General features: G+C 33.0%; 7 protein-coding genes across 7 annotated transcripts; 4 read left to right on the top strand and 3 right to left on the bottom strand.

Moving 5' to 3' along the window:
• The first annotated feature begins 594 nt into the window (after positions 1 to 594).
• Positions 595 to 1,428, top strand: LOC126771481 (radial spoke head protein 9 homolog). Its single transcript, XM_050491379.1, has one exon. The coding sequence runs from the start codon at positions 613 to 615 to the stop codon at positions 1,426 to 1,428; it is 816 nt and encodes a 271-aa protein (XP_050347336.1). The 5' UTR covers positions 595 to 612.
• A 296-nt stretch (positions 1,429 to 1,724) lies between these two features.
• On the top strand, positions 1,725 to 4,366 carry LOC126771448 (putative E3 ubiquitin-protein ligase UBR7). The gene is made up of 2 exons (XM_050491334.1): positions 1,725 to 2,033; positions 2,382 to 4,366. The coding sequence occupies exons 1-2, from the start codon at positions 1,869 to 1,871 to the stop codon at positions 4,275 to 4,277; spliced, it is 2,061 nt and encodes a 686-aa protein (XP_050347291.1). The 5' UTR covers positions 1,725 to 1,868; the 3' UTR covers positions 4,278 to 4,366.
• Positions 4,367 to 5,683: 1,317 nt separating this feature from the next.
• On the bottom strand, positions 5,684 to 7,931 carry LOC126771480 (ubiquitin thioesterase otubain-like). The gene is made up of 5 exons (XM_050491378.1): positions 7,763 to 7,931; positions 7,362 to 7,661; positions 6,906 to 7,127; positions 6,001 to 6,111; positions 5,684 to 5,815 (listed from the first exon to the last, which is right to left on the bottom strand). Exons 1-5 carry the CDS (start codon positions 7,868 to 7,870, stop codon positions 5,729 to 5,731), a joined length of 828 nt encoding a protein of 275 aa, XP_050347335.1. The 5' UTR covers positions 7,871 to 7,931; the 3' UTR covers positions 5,684 to 5,728.
• Positions 7,932 to 8,215: 284 nt separating this feature from the next.
• LOC126771485 (pre-mRNA-splicing factor SPF27) lies at positions 8,216 to 9,951 on the bottom strand. Its single transcript, XM_050491384.1, has 5 exons — positions 9,731 to 9,951; positions 9,349 to 9,512; positions 8,938 to 9,150; positions 8,582 to 8,735; positions 8,216 to 8,392 (listed from the first exon to the last, which is right to left on the bottom strand). The coding sequence occupies exons 1-5, from the start codon at positions 9,803 to 9,805 to the stop codon at positions 8,261 to 8,263; spliced, it is 738 nt and encodes a 245-aa protein (XP_050347341.1). The 5' UTR covers positions 9,806 to 9,951; the 3' UTR covers positions 8,216 to 8,260.
• Positions 9,952 to 10,153: 202 nt separating this feature from the next.
• On the top strand, positions 10,154 to 11,333 carry LOC126771492 (WASH complex subunit 3). Its single transcript, XM_050491391.1, has 3 exons — positions 10,154 to 10,464; positions 10,678 to 10,842; positions 10,920 to 11,333. Exons 1-3 carry the CDS (start codon positions 10,414 to 10,416, stop codon positions 11,187 to 11,189), a joined length of 486 nt encoding a protein of 161 aa, XP_050347348.1. The 5' UTR covers positions 10,154 to 10,413; the 3' UTR covers positions 11,190 to 11,333.
• Positions 11,334 to 11,604: 271 nt separating this feature from the next.
• LOC126771497 (60S ribosomal protein L44) lies at positions 11,605 to 12,596 on the bottom strand. The gene is made up of 3 exons (XM_050491397.1): positions 12,512 to 12,596; positions 12,199 to 12,372; positions 11,605 to 11,773 (listed from the first exon to the last, which is right to left on the bottom strand). Exons 1-3 carry the CDS (start codon positions 12,512 to 12,514, stop codon positions 11,636 to 11,638), a joined length of 315 nt encoding a protein of 104 aa, XP_050347354.1. The 5' UTR covers positions 12,515 to 12,596; the 3' UTR covers positions 11,605 to 11,635.
• Positions 12,597 to 12,867: 271 nt separating this feature from the next.
• Positions 12,868 to 16,548, top strand: LOC126771454 (chromatin assembly factor 1 subunit B). The gene is made up of 8 exons (XM_050491345.1): positions 12,868 to 13,069; positions 13,140 to 13,367; positions 13,506 to 13,714; positions 14,365 to 14,543; positions 14,711 to 14,801; positions 15,121 to 15,342; positions 15,467 to 15,603; positions 15,839 to 16,548. Exons 1-8 carry the CDS (start codon positions 12,941 to 12,943, stop codon positions 16,483 to 16,485), a joined length of 1,842 nt encoding a protein of 613 aa, XP_050347302.1. The 5' UTR covers positions 12,868 to 12,940; the 3' UTR covers positions 16,486 to 16,548.
• Positions 16,549 to 18,253: the final 1,705 nt, after the last annotated feature.

The following is an 18,253-nucleotide window of genomic DNA, read 5'->3' as shown; positions in this document are numbered from 1 at the left end:
GTAATATTTCTTATAAATGTTACCCAGGAGTCTACAAACAAGCAATACGATGCCCGCTTTCCGTAAAATAAGTAATTTGTCTCTAAAGTTTATCCTTATTTCAAAAAGAGGTTGATCTACCACAACTACGTAAGTGCTCTTACTTGAGGGTTCAAGTTAAGCTAGATACTTGCGGGGTCGTATTACGAATTACGGCCAACAGAGGGCCAGCAAATATTTGATGTCGCGTAATTGTCATTCGAGACATGCGAATCATTTTACATGGCCCCTTCTGATGACCCTTATGAAAAAACAAATACTTACCGTAAAGGTGTCCATAAATGTTTCATTATCGACCACTATAATGAGAATAAAAAACACCTTCATATCTACCTTTTTTTTAAATGTCTGAATAAAAAGGCTTATATGTATTTAATGTTATGAATATACTTTAAGATATAAATACTTAAACCTGTTTTTTTAATTATGTGACATATATCAATTTAAATAAAAAACATACGTTGACAGTTAATTTGTTTATATGAGATATTATTACGTTACATTCAGATAAATGTTATATCGTTAAATAACTTTCATTACGTATCGTAAGAAAAATATGTATATGTAAAGACAATGAACGTCCATAAGCTGTGGGAGTACAAAGAATACGTAAATGTCAATGGAAAAATACTTAGTAACGAACTAATATCTTTATTGCAGAACTCACTAACATTGCTGCAGGTTGAAAATCATTTCACATACGTTCAGTATTGGGGTCAATTCTATGCGGTGGATACAGATTATCACATCGCTGTTGGCATAAATAAAGATGCCATCTCAGACAGAAAGTACTTTTACACTATTGACTTCAAATTCTGGGGTCTGCTACCTAAAGCAAAAAAGAAGTACAAGCATCTGTCATTACTAACCACATTGCCTTTCCGTGGAGACCCCTCTTTAAAAATAAAAGTATTAGACGAGGCATTGGAAGAGAATAACCCTGACCGATGCCAGCTTATGAAAGAAGAGAATCGAATCGCTGCAACGATTAGCAATATCTGTGAGGAAGCTGAGATTTGTGCTAGGGGGCAGCTGATAAAACAGCCTGATTTAACGGTCGTGATAAATCCTAACTACTATGGATTGACAGCGGCTGAAACAAAACTTATTAAGTCCTATCTTCATATCCGCCCACCTCAGCATCGTTGGAATACTAATCTTTTAACAAGACCAGATTATAACTATAGCTTGGATTTTTTAGATTCAATAGATCAAGATATACCTAATGGTTGTTGGAATTTATCGCTCGAGCAAAATGGAAGTATTGTTTATTTGAAAAGTTTGTATTGGCCTGGCATGATGTTTTTTCATAAAGCTCGAACGCCAGAATGTGGTTTTCTATATGTTGGGAACGGAAGAAAAAATTTGGATGTGCCATTTTTACTTTAAAATTTTATTGTTATCAATAAAAATTTGAAATGACTATTATTTTGTCTTCCTAAATAGAATATCTATAATAATTAGAATCAAATTTAATAAGAAAGAAGAATCCACGCCTATCAATTTGTCCTTTTGGATGATTATGCTAAAATTGTTAATAATATACAATTTTATTTTTAAATTAAGATACATATAAAAAAGTATGTAAGTCTAATGATATCAAATTGGCAAATTGGCAACATCGATTTTTCACATTTCTTGTCACCCAATGTCATCAGGTTTATTAAATCAATCAATTCGTTCATTTCATTCATTCCTTTTTGGAGTCGACATTTGTGTCGAAAAAAATTGTTGGCGCTCATTTGTATTATAACCGGCGTTTAACATTCTTTGTTAAAAAATTACACAACTTTATTTTGGTGTAAATATTAAATTTATTACGTTAGAAAATGGCGAGTGACAACATAACTACGGGTGAAGATGTCGACATGGCTGAATGTGACGGAGAAAAAGTTGTTACAATGATGGACGTCTTGCAAGAACAGGAAGATTTTGAAGAAGACGCTAACGCCGTACTAGGTGCTTCAGACGATAAAAATTGTACATATTCTAAGGTAAGTCTTATTAAGTTTAGCGTGACATTTACCATATGCATCTATTTTGCTAACAAAGGTCAATTCAATCTAGTAAAACACCTGCTTCTGACCGTTGCAACTGTTTCGAAATTCTAATTATAAAATCACCTATCTAATAAGTAAGTAGTAACCTATACAATAAGTAATGGTAATCATACTATGACGAAAGACAACCATATTATGAACAGTAATTTCTATATTCATACATTATGAATGATAATGTTTTCATTAATAATTATAATATTTCATTCCATACTACTGATGTATTCCATATGACTGATGTTCTAAATATAATAAAGTTAAACAGCCTGTTTTGTTCATTTTCAGGGCTATATAAAAAGGCAGGCTATATATGCATGCCTTACTTGCTGCCCTGAAGCCAAATCGGACCCAACGAAGAGAGCTGGGGTGTGTCTTGCTTGTAGCTTGATGTGCCATGAAAACCATGAACTCATTGAACTATACACTAAACGCAATTTCAGGTGTGATTGTGGTAATCCTAAATTCAATTCTCATCCCTGTACTTTTACAGAAGTAAAAACTGACTTAAATGAAGACAATTATTATAATCAGAACTTCAGTGGCTTATACTGTACCTGTCAGAGACCATATCCTGACCCTGAGTCAACTGTAGAAGATTTAATGATTCAATGTATCATCTGTGAAGACTGGTTGCATGCATCACACCTAGAATCGACAGTTCCAGCTAATGATCAATACTCAGAAATGATTTGTAAAATCTGTATGGAAAAGAATGATTTCTTACATGATTATAGTGATTTAGCTGTTAATACAGAAGGTGTTGAAGTAGACATAGTAACTGTTAATGGTAGTTCTAATTTAAACAATGGTGATGATAAAACAGAAGTTACTGACTCTAACTTAAATAAAATCGATGATGAGAAGACAGAAGAAAAACTTGATAGTAGTGTAGTTACTAAAGATTCGTCCATACTATCTAGCACAGAAGGAAATGAAAATAAATCCATTAATAAAGACGAAAGTGACATAGAAAGTATCAAAGAAAAATCAATGGAAACTAACCAATCAGAACAAGAGCCGCTTACAACTCTGTCTTCGGAAGACACTTCTTCAAGTACAACAGAAGAACGATGTGAAACAAATAATATTGCTGATAATGAAACAAAAGTTGACTCTATTTTAAAAACTGATGATGTTTCAAAAGATATAACTGATGTCACTGCTATGGCCTGTGATAAACTAGAAAATAGTAATAATAAGGAAAATGTTTCTGAAGAGTCTACAGATATAAAAAAATTAAAAGAGCAACAAGATAGTGAAACAAATATCAATAAAATAGGAGAAAACAATACTACAGATGATGCAGAAAACACTAATAAAGAAAAAGATGCAGAAAAAATGGAAGAAGATAGACTTTTAGCTGATCCTGAAGATGAAAGTCAGAAAACAGTTTCAAATAAGAATAATGCTAATGCTATTGACAAAGAAACAAAAGAACCAAAATCAAAAATTGACCCCACACCTGACATTACAGAAACTTCAAAAACTTGTGATGAAAAAATTGATACAAATAAAATTTCTAATGAAGTCTTAGACCAAAATGAAAATAATTCTAATATTAAACCTACTGACCTAATAGAGAGTGATAGTTCCAGTGAAAATAAAATTGAATCAGAAAACTTACCTGAAGAAGATAAAAATTCTATGGAGTCAACTACTCACAGTGACAATAACAAGGAAGTACAATCTAGCGGCTCAGAAAAAAGAAAGCACACAGAAGAAAGTTCTGATAATGTGAATGCTAAAAAACAAAAAATCCATGGTAACCTTTGCATACGACCAAAAGGAATTAAAAAGGTGTACAAAGGAGCTACATTTTGGCCATCTAACTTTCGACAGAAACTATGCACATGTCAAGAATGTTTATCAATGTATAATGACTTGTCAATTTTATTTTTAACTGACCCTGAAGACACTGTTAGTGCTTATGAGAACTTGGGCAAACAAAAAATTAATGGGGAACCAACTCAGTACGAAAAAGGATTGCAAGCATTGTCATCTTTAGACAGAATCCAACAAATAAATGCTCTGACTGAATATAATAGAATGAGAGATAAATTATTAGACTTCTTGAAGAGTTTTAAAGACAAAAAAGAAATTGTAAAGGAAGAAGACATTAAAGCTTTCTTTGCGGGAATGAAACCTAAACGGGAATCGGATGGTGTTTATTTTTGCAGATAATTTCTCTTTTGACAAATTTTCTATTAATGTAGTAAATAAGATTCAGTATTTTAACTTGAAAAGTTTTATAAATAAATAATTCTGAAAGACATTGTTTTTTTACCAATTATTTTGCATTAAGGAATTCACAAATAAATAGCTGCAAATTGCATTACACAACCTACATTATTTTGTTTACATAAAATTATAACCATAAACAATGTTTGAACTCAAAAAAGTAAGGTGTTCTTTTCTGTTTATATACCAACATAAATTGTGCTATTTTTTTAACCTTATTTAAGTATTTGACTTTTTTTTTAAATCAATTACACCTATAGTTATGTTATGCTGGGGATTGACGTTCGCTGCGACCTTAGTCCAAGGGATTACATCGAGGCTGTTATAAAAACAGCTTCACGGAAACTCGGAGTTCTGAACAAGGTGCGGCGCTTTTTCACGCCACAACAACTGTGCCTGCTGTACAAAACACAGGTACGGTCTTGCGTGGAACATTGCTCGCACCTTTGGAATGGCTCCGCTAAGTACCTACTTGAGGCCTTGGACCGGTTGCAGCGACGTGCCGTACGCATTATTGGCGACGTAAAGGTCACAAACACCCTTGAACCTTTACAATTGCGTCGTGAGATAGCAGCACTGAGCGCTTTCTATCGACTGTATCACGGCGAGTGCTCTGAGGAATTATTCTCTCTAATTCCTGCTTCCCCCTTCCTTCTTAAGTCCACGCGAGCTGGTTCTCGATGTCACCGCCTAACTGTGACATCAATTCCATCGCGAACAAAAAAATTTGGCAACTCCTTTCTTTGTCGCACTTCCAAAAAATGGAATTCCTTACCAGCTCACGTGTTCTCCTCCTCTTACAACCCGGGTTCCTTCAAACGAGGCGTGAAGAGGCATCTTGCGGGCCGGCAAGGCGAAGGCGGCTAGTGCAGAACGTTTTTCCCGTCTCTACTGGCCGTCGTCGCGTTTGGACTCTACTACCACTTACCATCAGGTGGAGTAGAGTCATTTGCCCTCGCGGCGAATATAAAATAAAAAAAAAGTCTATTCCAACCACAAGAGAAGTAAAACCAAATAAACAACTTTGACACCGATATCAATTGACGCGTAATCATTGGTCGAGATCTCGAATAATTTATGATGTATGTATATATGATGTAAACATAGTGAATACTATGGATTCGCGAAAAAATGGCGTTTTCAATGTCTGCGAAGTTGTAATCGGAACTTCGAAAGTTAAATTAATCAAGAACTGTATAGAGCGTAGTAATATATCAAAACAATTAGAAATTCGTATGCAATTTGTAAATACCTACGGTTTGTTTCCTTTACTCCTACTCCGATTGGAATAGGGTATATTATTTCACATTATTTTTGAAACTGGATAATGGGTTAAAGAAAACGACAAATGAGTAAGATAATTAACTTTAATATGTATTAAATGCGCATCACAATTACGCATACAAAATGTCGTAGTGGCCAGGTCGGTACAGCAAGTGGACAAGAGGCTTGGCACCCTCGGGGAAGTCATGCGCAATCACCTGTGTAGAAAAAATAATTTATAACAAAAAAATTGGTATAATAGAGAACAAAGGCAATAAAATTCAATAAATGTTTATCCAATTAGTGGTTATTTTAAAATTCAAAAGTATTAATATTTTATTAAATAGTGAGATAATTTGTATTTTCGATTAGATATTATACTTATAATAAAGTATTTTTATACCTGACTCCCTTCCCCACGGTCCATATACCGAACTCTTACACCAACATTTAGAGCATTACTCAGAGCTATGATATGAATGTGGTCCGACTCCTTGTACATTGGTTCAACTTCCTAAAAAAAAAACAAATCACAAAACATTTTTTCATCATAATTACGTAAAAGGGCTTGGCAAAATTTTAAAATTATTAATTAAGTAAAACTTCATTAATTTAACCGGCCCTTATTAGTCTGGATTTGATCAAAATTGTTTCACTGCCAAGCTCATTTACTAAAACTACGCCGTACGCCGCAAGAAACTGACCAATGTACATTTTATAGTACATCGACGCGATGTACGGTTAACGATCACGATGCCATTGTTAAGTTCTTATTTTATTCTAAAAAAACTTAATTATTTCATACAGGTCTGGCAAGAGGCACAAACAAATACCGTTGAATGTTATTTCAATATTTTTGTGCACGTTATATTTGTATATAATAGGATACAATCAATTATTTTATTCTTATTTATTGTGTTTGTGTATATACCAAATAATTGTATACAGTTTTGCGAACGAAATAAATAAATTCCATTTATAGTTAATTTACCAACCCTTACCCTTGTCGCTCATTATTGTCGCACATATAGATACGATTCTGCACTGAGTCAAATGTTTGCGTACGGATTTGGGTAGATGGCAGTGAAAGTGAGTTTTCGTTTACTTATTAAAAAGGTTATTTACCATATCAGTCTAGATAAATCCAGTAAACTGTAGTTTGTACCCAGCAATTCAGTTCAGGTTTAATAAATAATATAAATCTTTTAACAATATTTTTAACAAAAACATGATAAGATGCTGTATAATATTGTAAATTTTTAGTAGCTGTAATAAATAGATTTGCTAATTTAAATGTTAATAGCTTACCTGTCGACAGAACTCGGTAACAGTGCGAGATCCTTCAATAAAGTTCTGATAGAAGTCATGCTGTGTTTGTAGCTGCCCTGATGTAATGAGCCTCAAGTACACTACTATATAGTCTGAGTAGCCCTGTTTATTAAACTTATCGTGTAGTTCCTCTCTAATTGAGCCCAACTCTTCTAGGGTCCCACCCGCTTGTTCACCAACTCTTTGAATGACTTCCATAAACTAAAAAAATAACTACTAAATGGAAAAGAGACTTCAAAGAAGCCATTATTTATGACAATAAAATTAAACAAGTTGTACTAAGCAAACCCTACAAGTGTTGACAAACTACCCACATTCTAGTTAATAATTTAATGAATAAATACATTTTGTCTTTTTACTTTAGTATTTAGTTCAAACAATAAAATAATTGTAATGTTTTTTTTTATATTTTTGTAATATGCATGAATAACTTACTGTCTCATAAAAGTCTTCCACAGTGAACTGAGGAAATCCTAAAGCAACAAGTATTTCTTTCGAGTTCTTTGCTATTTCGTAAAATTTATCATATTCCTTTTTATCAGTGAGGAGGTGCTCCAAATAAGCATACGAAAATGCACGGAAGAAGCAATTCCCGTCCGGTCTTGTTCTCCTTATGTTTTTGTATTTAGCAGATAGATCTTTGACTTTTAACAAATATATGGGATCTTCATTGTATTCTTTCTCTAACGTTGATAGCGCTTCGAGATCTCCAACGAGAGGTATGGTCTCCGATATCTAAAAACAAATACAAACATCGTGTCATTGTTACCTCGTAGCTGGAAAAAGATATTTAATCAATAACTGTTTAATGTCATTATGCTTTTTTTACGCTTTACCTCTTTTTCTATTTCACGTTGCTGTTTCATTATTAATTCATCTTGGTTTATTACATTATCAACAGAATTACCGGCACAGGCACTACTGCTGGATGCATCGTCCGCCATTTTTAAATTTAATAAAAATAATATTGACAAATGACAACTGACAATCTACTTTTGACACAACAGCGAATGAACATTCGCAATTTCGCATTCACCTATTCACAGGTAATAAATAGGTTGTCAATTGCCATGTAACAATATTCTTCTTCAATCTTTATTTTTATAACAATAGCTTGTTATTACTAAAAACTTAAAATAAATTCAAATTCTACGACTCTTCGATTCAAAGAATGCTTTTATACATTTAGGTTAAAGTTATATTTTTAGTGTTCTTTTTTTAATTGAATATATCTTTATTCAGCAAAGAAATTAATTGGTTTTAAATGGGTTTGTAAAAAATTAAAACACTTATAGACTGACTTATATATAAAAATGTATTTATATTTTAATTAATCAATCTGCAAACATATCTTCAATTTTCTTTTGTACTTCTTTCTCTGTTTCAGAATTGAGCTTATCAGGCAAGTTTTTGACAGCTTCCATATCCATTTCAGGAGCTTCATCTGCCGTTGCTTGACCTTTCGCCTAAAAAGTAAATATATAATTGATGAGGTATGAAGGTATAAATTCTTTTGCTCATGCCAAGGAAATATGTTTTGAGACAATATAATATTTGCATCTTTTTCACTAATAACTTGATTGATTAATAATTAAGGTGGCCTAAAATAAAAAATGAAAGTTAATTTTCATATAATTTTGTAAGACTCATCTCACTTTCTCTAATTGTATCTCAAGCTGTGTTATAGCCCTCTCTAGACGATAGTTATCGGAGACGAGCTGTGCCCAACGGCGACGCAGTGCCCGCAGACGTGCACCACTTGCCGTTTGAGATCGCTTACGTTCCCAATTTACAGCTGCTATCTGTTTCCTAAAAATATATAATGGCATTTTAAAATATAATATTAGTACACAACACAATATAATATTGATTAATTGCATAAACCATAAAAAGATACTTCTACAAGTATTATTTATTTATTTATTTATTTAAAAACTTTTTGCCCACCACTTTGAGTAGTATGACAAAAGGCGGACTTAATGCCGTATTACCAAGTATCTGTATCACTTACCGTAACTGTGAATGTACATTTTGAGATCTTAACACTAAAGCTTGTAGAACATTTAAATAGGAACGCCAGGCTTCTGTACTGTAATGCAACTGCAACTCCAAGTTCAAGACTCTAGTTGCCTGGTGTGAGAGCTGTGCATGAGAATTGTCCACAGCTTCCACCCAAGCTGCAGGTTCTCCAAGTCGGCCTGCTGGTGGAGGAGGTAACTCATACCTGAAAGTTAGCTATTGTATAATATTTTTAAAGGTTTTTTATTATACCTGAATAGGTTACTTGATAATGATTGGTTTAAATGATCAAGTAAAAAACAACTAATTAAAAATTGTATTAAAATGTAAAAATATGAAAGAAACTCACTACATAACACAAGTTTTGTACTCCCATTCTTTTAATAAAAATTAGAAATTTTACCTCTTCATGGATAAAGGCTCCATTGGCAAACGTTGTTGGACCCGCTCCATTTCTCTTTGCAGTGCTGGTGTCTCAAAAGCTGTGCTCGGTTCTGGGCCAGCATTTTCAAGATAATTTTTTGTTGGTCTATACCTTCGACATTCTTCTTCCACCATCGCCAAAGCCTATAAATGTTATTTAAGAACAAAATGTTTATTTGAACTACAGAGTAAAACCAAATGCAATTTACATATTAATAAGAAGTGTGGAAAATAATAATATTAAAGGAGCTAACATAATTTCGATATTTTAAATCTCCACTTAGCCACTACTTCTCTTTTGAAAATGTCATTCCTATTTTTAAGACAATATAACTTAGATTACCAATATAACAAAATCTTACCGCTTCTCTAACTCCCGGGTCATCGTATCCCTGGTCAATATAAGGTAAAGCGTCCACTACAACTTCACCAGCCATTTTATAATATCTTACGATCTGGAAACTATTAAATGTATGTGTTGTGCTTGTGAGCTGTGGCCAGTTTGTTCTATAATAAAACTATAAATTAATATTTTTTTGGAAATTAGAGCGCGTTGCTATTGTTATGACGTTAGGCTCACTTAAGTTTGTCAGTGTCACTCAGATGTCAAGTCGATTTAATTTAACTTCTTTGCTTGCTATTTATCTTGTTAAAAATATAAAGTTGAAATTCATTAATTATTAATAAGGACTTAAAAACGATTATTTAAACTATTTTTTTTTCGAACGTTTTTCATTTATAACTTTTGTTCAAATCGGCGAAATTATAAATTATCTGTGTCAATACTCATTTTTATTGACAAATTGGTATGGAAAACACTATGTAGTTCTACTATTATTTATTGAATAAATTGATTAAGTTATTGTCTAGTTTGCTTACCCATATTCGTGAATAGACCAATTATACACTAATTAGTTAATAAAACTAATGAAACTGGAAAAATCGAAACTGTGATCATTTTTACAAAAAAAAAATATGTTTATGCAACAATTTTAAATTACGCAAATAAAAATTACAAATATAAGACGTGAATCTCTTTTTAAAAATGCAAGACACAATAATAAATCAAGAAATTGCCAACTTAGACCTATCGAAGGTGAGTCTGTAACGAAATAATGACAAATTATTATACATAATTTTGTAATCACGAGATCTAAACTATCCGGCCGATTGACTTGAAATTTGTCACAGTTACTCCTTCCCCGACCTAGACGCTCATTAAGAACGTAACCAAACTACAATTTTCTATTTATCTACCCAAGCAAAGCCGAGTACATCAGCCAGTATTATATATTAATAACAATTTCAGATTGCAGCATTGCAACAAAAACGTACATTAGCTTTTGTAAACCACTTTGTTATAACAACGGTACAGTTTTTAAACAACTTTGCCAAAAGATGTGAACAGAAATTGATGCAGTTTGAAAGGAAATTGGAGAAAATTAATGCTACAATGGTTTTACTTGAAGCAAAGGTATGGAATAATATTAGCATTATGAAAATAAAATATAAAGGAGGCATTTCTTATAAAACAGCTATATTTATTTACAGCTTTCTTCAATTCCCGAAATAGCCACGGAAACAGATGCGGGAAAACCACATGAATATATAAATGAATCACCGAAAGAAATAATTGAACCAGTTACTAACAATAATGATGACAATATACCTGAAAACAAAAATACAATAGAAACAATAAAGCCAGAGTATGAAAGATTTATTAAAATGGTACAAGTTGGTGTACCGATAGATGCTGTTAAATTAAAAATATCATTAGAAGGACTTGATCCTAATGAGTTTGACAAAATAATAAAGAAATGATTTAATATTATTAGTTGAGCTTGATAAACTGCTTTTCCAAATTGTATTTTTACACAATTGAGTATATTTTTTAATGTTTATAATAATTATAGTACAATGCTAAAGCTGTTACATTATTGATATAGTTAATAAAGGTTTAAGAAAATTATTTTGTTTTTTTATTTCTAATAGGAGTTAAAGGGTATGTATAGTCATTGATAAGCAAACATTAAGATAAGTCCTACTAAAATCTCTTATTTCTGTATTTAAATTTAACAACAATATTAACAGATTTTTAATCATTTAAATTTTGTTGAGGTAGTCAAAAAGCACAAAATTAGCAATTTTGGTAACATGGAGTAAATATATTTTTTAATCTGTACTACGATCAGATTCGGCTCTTATACATAACTGTAGTATAGAAAATAAAAAAAGATTTTAGTGTGGAATCTTATTTATTAGGCAGTTTAGAATTGGATCATTTGTCCCTTCCTCTTCTTGTCTCCACCAAGTTCGAAGTGCTTGCAACGTTTGAGTGCAACTTGTGATCTCACTTTGCAGTCAGCACATTCCAGACGGAGAACAATTTTCTTTGTAGTTTTCGCCTATTAAAAACAATAAAAATTAAAAACCCATATTAGCTCCTTAATTTTCACAGTACTAATGTTGGTGATAGCAAAATTTTATCAAACCCTGTAAGTCCATTCTTTATATATATTTATTATTATTATTATAAGTAATTATCCTAGTAAGAGCACTAATATATACTTTTATAGCAAATTTTTTTATATGGTTATATTTACGTGCAGCTGTAACTGCGGAGTATTATTAACGGTTACGCTATAACAAACTGTTTGTCTAGTTATATCAACAAAAACCAGCAATATTTTTTTAGATTTAAAAATTCTTAACATTTACCCTTGTACATAAGAATTTTAATACTGGATCGATAAAATAAACGGTATAAGGACCAGCAACTGATCATGATGATCAATATTTACTGTATAGAGGTTATAAGTCACCAACGTACCTTCTTTTTGAAGATGGGCTTGGACTGACCACCATAACCTTGCTGTTTACGGTCGTAACGTCTTCTACCCTGAGCGGCATGTCTTTCCTTGGACTTCTTGTACTGTGATACTTTGTGTACCTTGTGGACTTTGCATTTTTTGCAGTATGTCCTCCGCTGTTTTGGTACGTTCACCTGAAATGTATAAATGCCGAAAATGAAATATGACTATCACTGCAAAGATAATGACACTATATAATAATTTCACAAATAAAATCACTAATTTCTCAATCGTTTCATAAGATTTTAAAGGATAATTTTAAAATACACACACCATTTTCGATTTGTCTGATATCAACCAGCCAAACGTCAACTAGAAAGAAAGAGATATACGTTTGACATTGACAGGTGAATATGTTTTTTTTTTCGCTCGCATAACTTCCTGTCTTTTGTGTAATAGTTTAGGGTTTGAAATAATACAAGTAACATTTAGTTATTATGTAGTTATGAGCACTTTTCAAGAATTATTGGACATTTAAATTTTATGCAAATCTAGGATATAATGAACTTAGTTTAAATTTATATAAATAATGTCATACAACATTTTCAAATTTGTGTTTCTTATCTGTTCTTTGTAAGTTCGCGCCAAAAGTGACAAATTTGTTTTTATTTTACTTTTTGCATTTACCTACAGTTCGTATTGTGTTAAACTTACCATTTATTTTGAATATATATAATTATAAAATCAATTTTTAATTAAAACATGAAATTCACTATACCTGAAATATCGTGGCACAATAGAGATCCCGTTCTAAGTGTAGACTTCCAGCCAAAATGTGAACCTAATGATCCTTTGCGACTTGCAACTGGAGGCACCGATTCTCATGTTCTTGTAAATATTATAACAAAACATAAATTTTATTTTTTTTGCACTCAGTATGATGACTGTCATATCTTTTTAGATATGGTATATATCGACGACAGAAAAAGGATCTATAAATTTAGAAGTAGCTGCTGACTTAACTCGACATCAAAAAGCTGTAAATGTCGTGAGATGGTCACCAAACGGTCAATACTTAGCCTCGGGTGATGATGAATCAATTATTATCGTTTGGAAACAAAAAACAGAAGATCTACTACCACCAATGGAAGGAGAGGAACAGTATAAAGAGTCATGGGTAATACATAAGGTTGGTATTTCTTTGTGACTATATCAGGAATTATGAAATTTACCTCAATTTTACTGTTAGTGTTTTTTTAAGAAAATGTTTCCATAATAATGTAGTGAGTAGTTATTGAAACTTATTAAAAAGCTTATGATATTTCAGACTCTCCGAGGCCACATGGAAGATGTGCTAGACATGAGTTGGTCTAGCTCATCATTGCAAATGGCATCAGGTTCTGTGGACAACAAGTTACTTATCTGGGATGTGGGCAGAGGTCGCTATAGCTCCATTGTGTCAGACCACAAGGGCTTTGTGCAAGGTGTAGCTTGGGATCCACAAGGTCAGCTGATAGCTACAACAAGTACTGATCGGTAATTTAACTTTATGGCACTTTCACTGACTATCTAATCTGCTAAAAATGAAATGCTGTACTTTATATAAATAATTTGACCTATGTTAAAAATAACACTGCAACAATATTATATATATTACAAAAATATAGATCATTTGAAAGAAACAGTGATTGTATAAACATGAGGAGTAAAGATATATCTCTCAACAAACAAACTCGATAACTAGTTTCTGACTTTGCAAAACTCAATAAATCCTTCCTGTGGCGTAGTATCTGTTTCTATAAGGCCATAGTTATTTTTAACTTTTGTCTATTAATAAATTTATATCTTATGTCAAAAAATTTTGATAAATAAATAATACTCAATACAAGATTACATATCTGAATCGGTGCTAGTTTTACATAGAATTCAAAAGTGTAACATGACAATTCAAATGAACCCTATAAGGCTTCTTGAATAAAGAATTATTTGATTCGATATATATTCCTAGATATAAAACCGATCTTAATTATTGAATTAAGATAAAGTTTGATAAAAGCAAAAAGCTGTGTCAAGACACAGCTCTAAAATTTTTGCTTTTATCATGAATTAAATATAATTCGGTTATAATGTAGTAAATTTGAGCTGGTACATTTCCCACATCTAATAACACTTAATTTTTTGTCCAGAGTATTCCGAACCTTTGATGTGAACACAAAGAAGGTAGTGTCCCGTAGCAGTAAGGCAATACTTCCTTTCCCTAAAGAACATGCTTTACATAATGTGAAAGTACGTCTTTATCATGATGATACTTTGCAAACATATTTCAGAAGATTACAGTTTAGTCCCGATGGACTTCTCATTGCTGGTAAGTTTCATTAAATATTTAATCTGGTCCTGAATTTCCTGTATATAGTATATTTATAAATAACTGGGTTCACTAAACTCATAAAATTATTTTCTATTTAAATTAATTAACTTCAAAGTATAACTGAACTTAGAAGAGAGAAATGTAGAGTGAGTATTCTATTTCAGTGCCCGCTGGCAGGATCGAGCCCGAACAGGGCAAACCTGACATGAAGCCCATGAATGCCGTTTATATTTATACAAGATACTCATTGAAAGTGTAAGTATAATATGAAAACAACTATTGATCATATATGAGATCGAATGAATTCACAGCATGATTCTGTGGACTTCAAGGATTATATTTCACCTCATACTTGACGGTGAAGGAAAACATAGTGAGGAAACCGGCACGTGTCTAATTTCATTGAAATTATGTCACATGTGTATTCTACCGACGCGCATTGGAGCAGCGTGGTGCAATAAGCTCTAAACCTTCTCCTCAAAAAGGGAGAGGAGACCTTAGCCCTGCGGTGGGACACTAACGGGCTGTTACTGTACTGCGTACTGTTCGACGCTCAGAGCCGGTTCGCCCGCAGGCCGGTGTGCGTGCTGCCGTGCGCGGAGCCGGCGCTGGCGCTGCGCTGGTGCCCGCGCCGCCTCGCCCCGCGCGCGCGCCGGCCCGCGCCCGCGCCCGCGCCCGCGCCCGCCTTCCCCGGCGCGCGCCGCCTGCTGGCCGTGGCGACGCGCCGCTCGCTCGCGCTGTACGACACGCAGCAGCGCACGCCCATCGCGCTCGTCGCCAACGTGCACTACACCAGGTACTGCGCTCCGACTCGGACGCGTCACTCCGACGTGTAGGACGCATTTGTAATATTGTATTGTGTGATCGAAAACTGTAAACTATGTAAATATTGACTTTTTACTGTAAATGATAATTCACAGGCTCACGGATCTGACCTGGTCGCCAAACGGGCGCATTCTGGTTGCTTCCAGTACGGACGGTTTTTGTTCGGTCGTGACCTTCAACGAAGGGGAGTTGGGAGAGTTTTTACCGGACGAAGTTGCCGAGCCGGATGCAGGTAAGCCATTCAAAAATTACTTTAAGAAAAAAATCTCTGCCTTCTATTATAAATGTAAGTTAACGATATTTAAATACGGGATCTTGTTGATATTTCACAAATAAGTACAGAAAATATCCATTACTGTCATTAATGGTTATTTTTTTAACCATTACTGGCAAGTCGCTCAGCTCAGCTCAGTTGCAATAATAATAATTTATGCAAAAAAAGTCTTCTTTTTATGTTATTGTTTCAGAACCAATGGAAGTTGAAGAACCGCAACAAAACGAGAAAGACGCTACTGAGGAAATAAAATCGGATACAAAACAAATAACAATCCACAATACACAAAAAATAGATTCGTTTATCAAATTCAAAACACCTGGTGAAAATCGACCGGTGAAAAAAAGTGAAAAATCTCCCAAGAAAGCTAAAATTGATAGCAGCCAACAACAAAAGACACCAGTGAAAATAGATGTGTTGGTTGAAACAGCAATGCAATCCTGGTCAGATAACTCCAGTAATGACGTCATAAAACCTAAAGAAATGGATGTTGACAATAATAAAGATGAAATTATGGTCATAGAAGACAGTGAGGACATCAAATTAGTTTACGATGAAACAGAAAACTCAAAGTTGGATAATCAGTCACCGACAGAGAATCGTACTAAACCTGCGGAAACAAACAAATCTGTCCCCGACTCAAAGAAATCTCTAGTTAAAACCAATTTATCTCCTAAGCATTGTGAGACGCCGACTACAAAAACAAGTAATTTCTTTAAGCAGGCAAAAGTGACAGACATGAAAGAGCCAGTTGTAAATAAAACAGTAGCAAGTCCGAAAACTCCTAGAAGAGTTAGTTTTGTGACCCTATCAAGTCCTAAGAACAGCAAGAAAAAGTGATAATGAGGAATATTATATTTATATGAATAATATTTTATTAAAGATATTTAATTAAGTATTGTATCTGATTTTTTTGTTCATTGTATATAAATAAAAATTATTTCGAAATATAAATAATATTCAAGTAGGCTCAAAACGAAGTATTTCAAGGCGTCGCTTAGTCTTTATTTTATCAAAATCGGTGGAGTCTATCTGAAGATAATAAAAAATTAAAGTTCAAGTACGTAGTTTTGTCTGTATAATATATGTTGCGGCCATTAGCCTGTAGATGGTGGTATGCTAGATACGTCAATTTCTAAATCAATCGAATCAAAATACTTTATTCAAAAATCAACATCGAAGCAGCTTTCTCGAAAGAAATACTTATTGATAGTCAAATTAGAAACTACCACCGGTTCGGAAAAGAAATACCCTGACGCGAGAAGAACCGACGAATGACATTATTTTTTATTTATTTTGACATTTTTTTAAAATTACTGATGATTTTTTGTTACTTTTAATTTGAATTTGATTAGATGAATCTGGAAGTGCTATGTACACTTGTAATTGACATGCATATTAGATATACTATTATTGTTTTATAAATTAATCTTTTCAATGCTTTATATGTATGTTGTAAGTGTGCTATTAAAATAAATAAATAAATTACAAAAAATCAGTACAATAAAATAGTCAGGAGTTTCATTTCCATGTGCTATCATCTATAAATTTACTAATTGTATAACAACGTTTTGCGCACAAGCGTCCCTTAACAATTTTTTTAATTTAATTAGCGAGGCGTTTTGAGCTCTTTTTGAGATCCTGTTGTGAGTAGAACCATATACATTGCTCCACAAAAGAGTAGCTGACTCTATGCAGAATCGCGGTGTCAAGGTTTCAAAGGGCAATTGTATATAGCAACTGTTATGCACTTTATACTAATATATAAGGAGGCATTACAATAAGTCAGTAAATCCATTTTGCTTTAACTACTTGAATAATAATAATAGCACTAATATCATAAATACGAAAGGTTGTGTACGTTGTGAATATTTGTTACATCTTCGCGTTTTATCATGGCTAAAATATAACATATTTTGACCTTTTTATTTCGTTCGACTTGATTTTCGATTATGACGGCGTAATGCAGGCTTTATGCCGCACAAAGAGTGTTTTGCTCTGTCAAACAGCGAAGTTGCGTCAATAATATTTATTATACGCGAGAAGAACCGACGAATGACATTATTTTTTATTTATTTTGACATTTTTTTAAAATTACTGATGATTTTTTGTTACTTTTAATTTGAATTTGATTAGATGAATCTGGAAGTGCTATTGTATATGTATAGTTTTTTATGTACAACATCTGGGATTGTAGGATGAATACATTAGGGGATTAATGTTGGTCTATTATACAAGAAACTGATCCAAATAACTAAAAAGAAAGCAAAAATCATCCATTTTTTTGTTTTTCTTATTATTAATACCAAAATTATGTAATCTATTTAAGTAAAAAAATATTAGTAGTACTAGTTAGTTATAGTATATATTTTTTCTAGACAAGTCTTACCTAAATAAGCAATAATATATATAAGCGAAATACCACTCAACACGAAATCTTGTAAACTATTCGCCTGATTGACTTGAGTCACAGTTACTCCTTCCCCGACGTAGATGCTCGCTAAGAATGGCTTTTACACAAATCCTGTCCAAAATACATTTTTCTTATCTTGCCGTGCGAAGCCGAAATAATTAGCTAGTAATCAATAAATTTCAGCTGGGGCATAAA

Source organism: Nymphalis io, chromosome 10, assembly GCF_905147045.1.
Source record: "Nymphalis io chromosome 10, ilAglIoxx1.1, whole genome shotgun sequence".
Taxonomy (NCBI): Eukaryota; Metazoa; Arthropoda; class Insecta; order Lepidoptera; family Nymphalidae; genus Nymphalis; species Nymphalis io.
The sequence above is the reverse complement of the archived record's forward strand: the minus strand, read 5'-3'. Positions and strand labels throughout refer to the sequence as shown.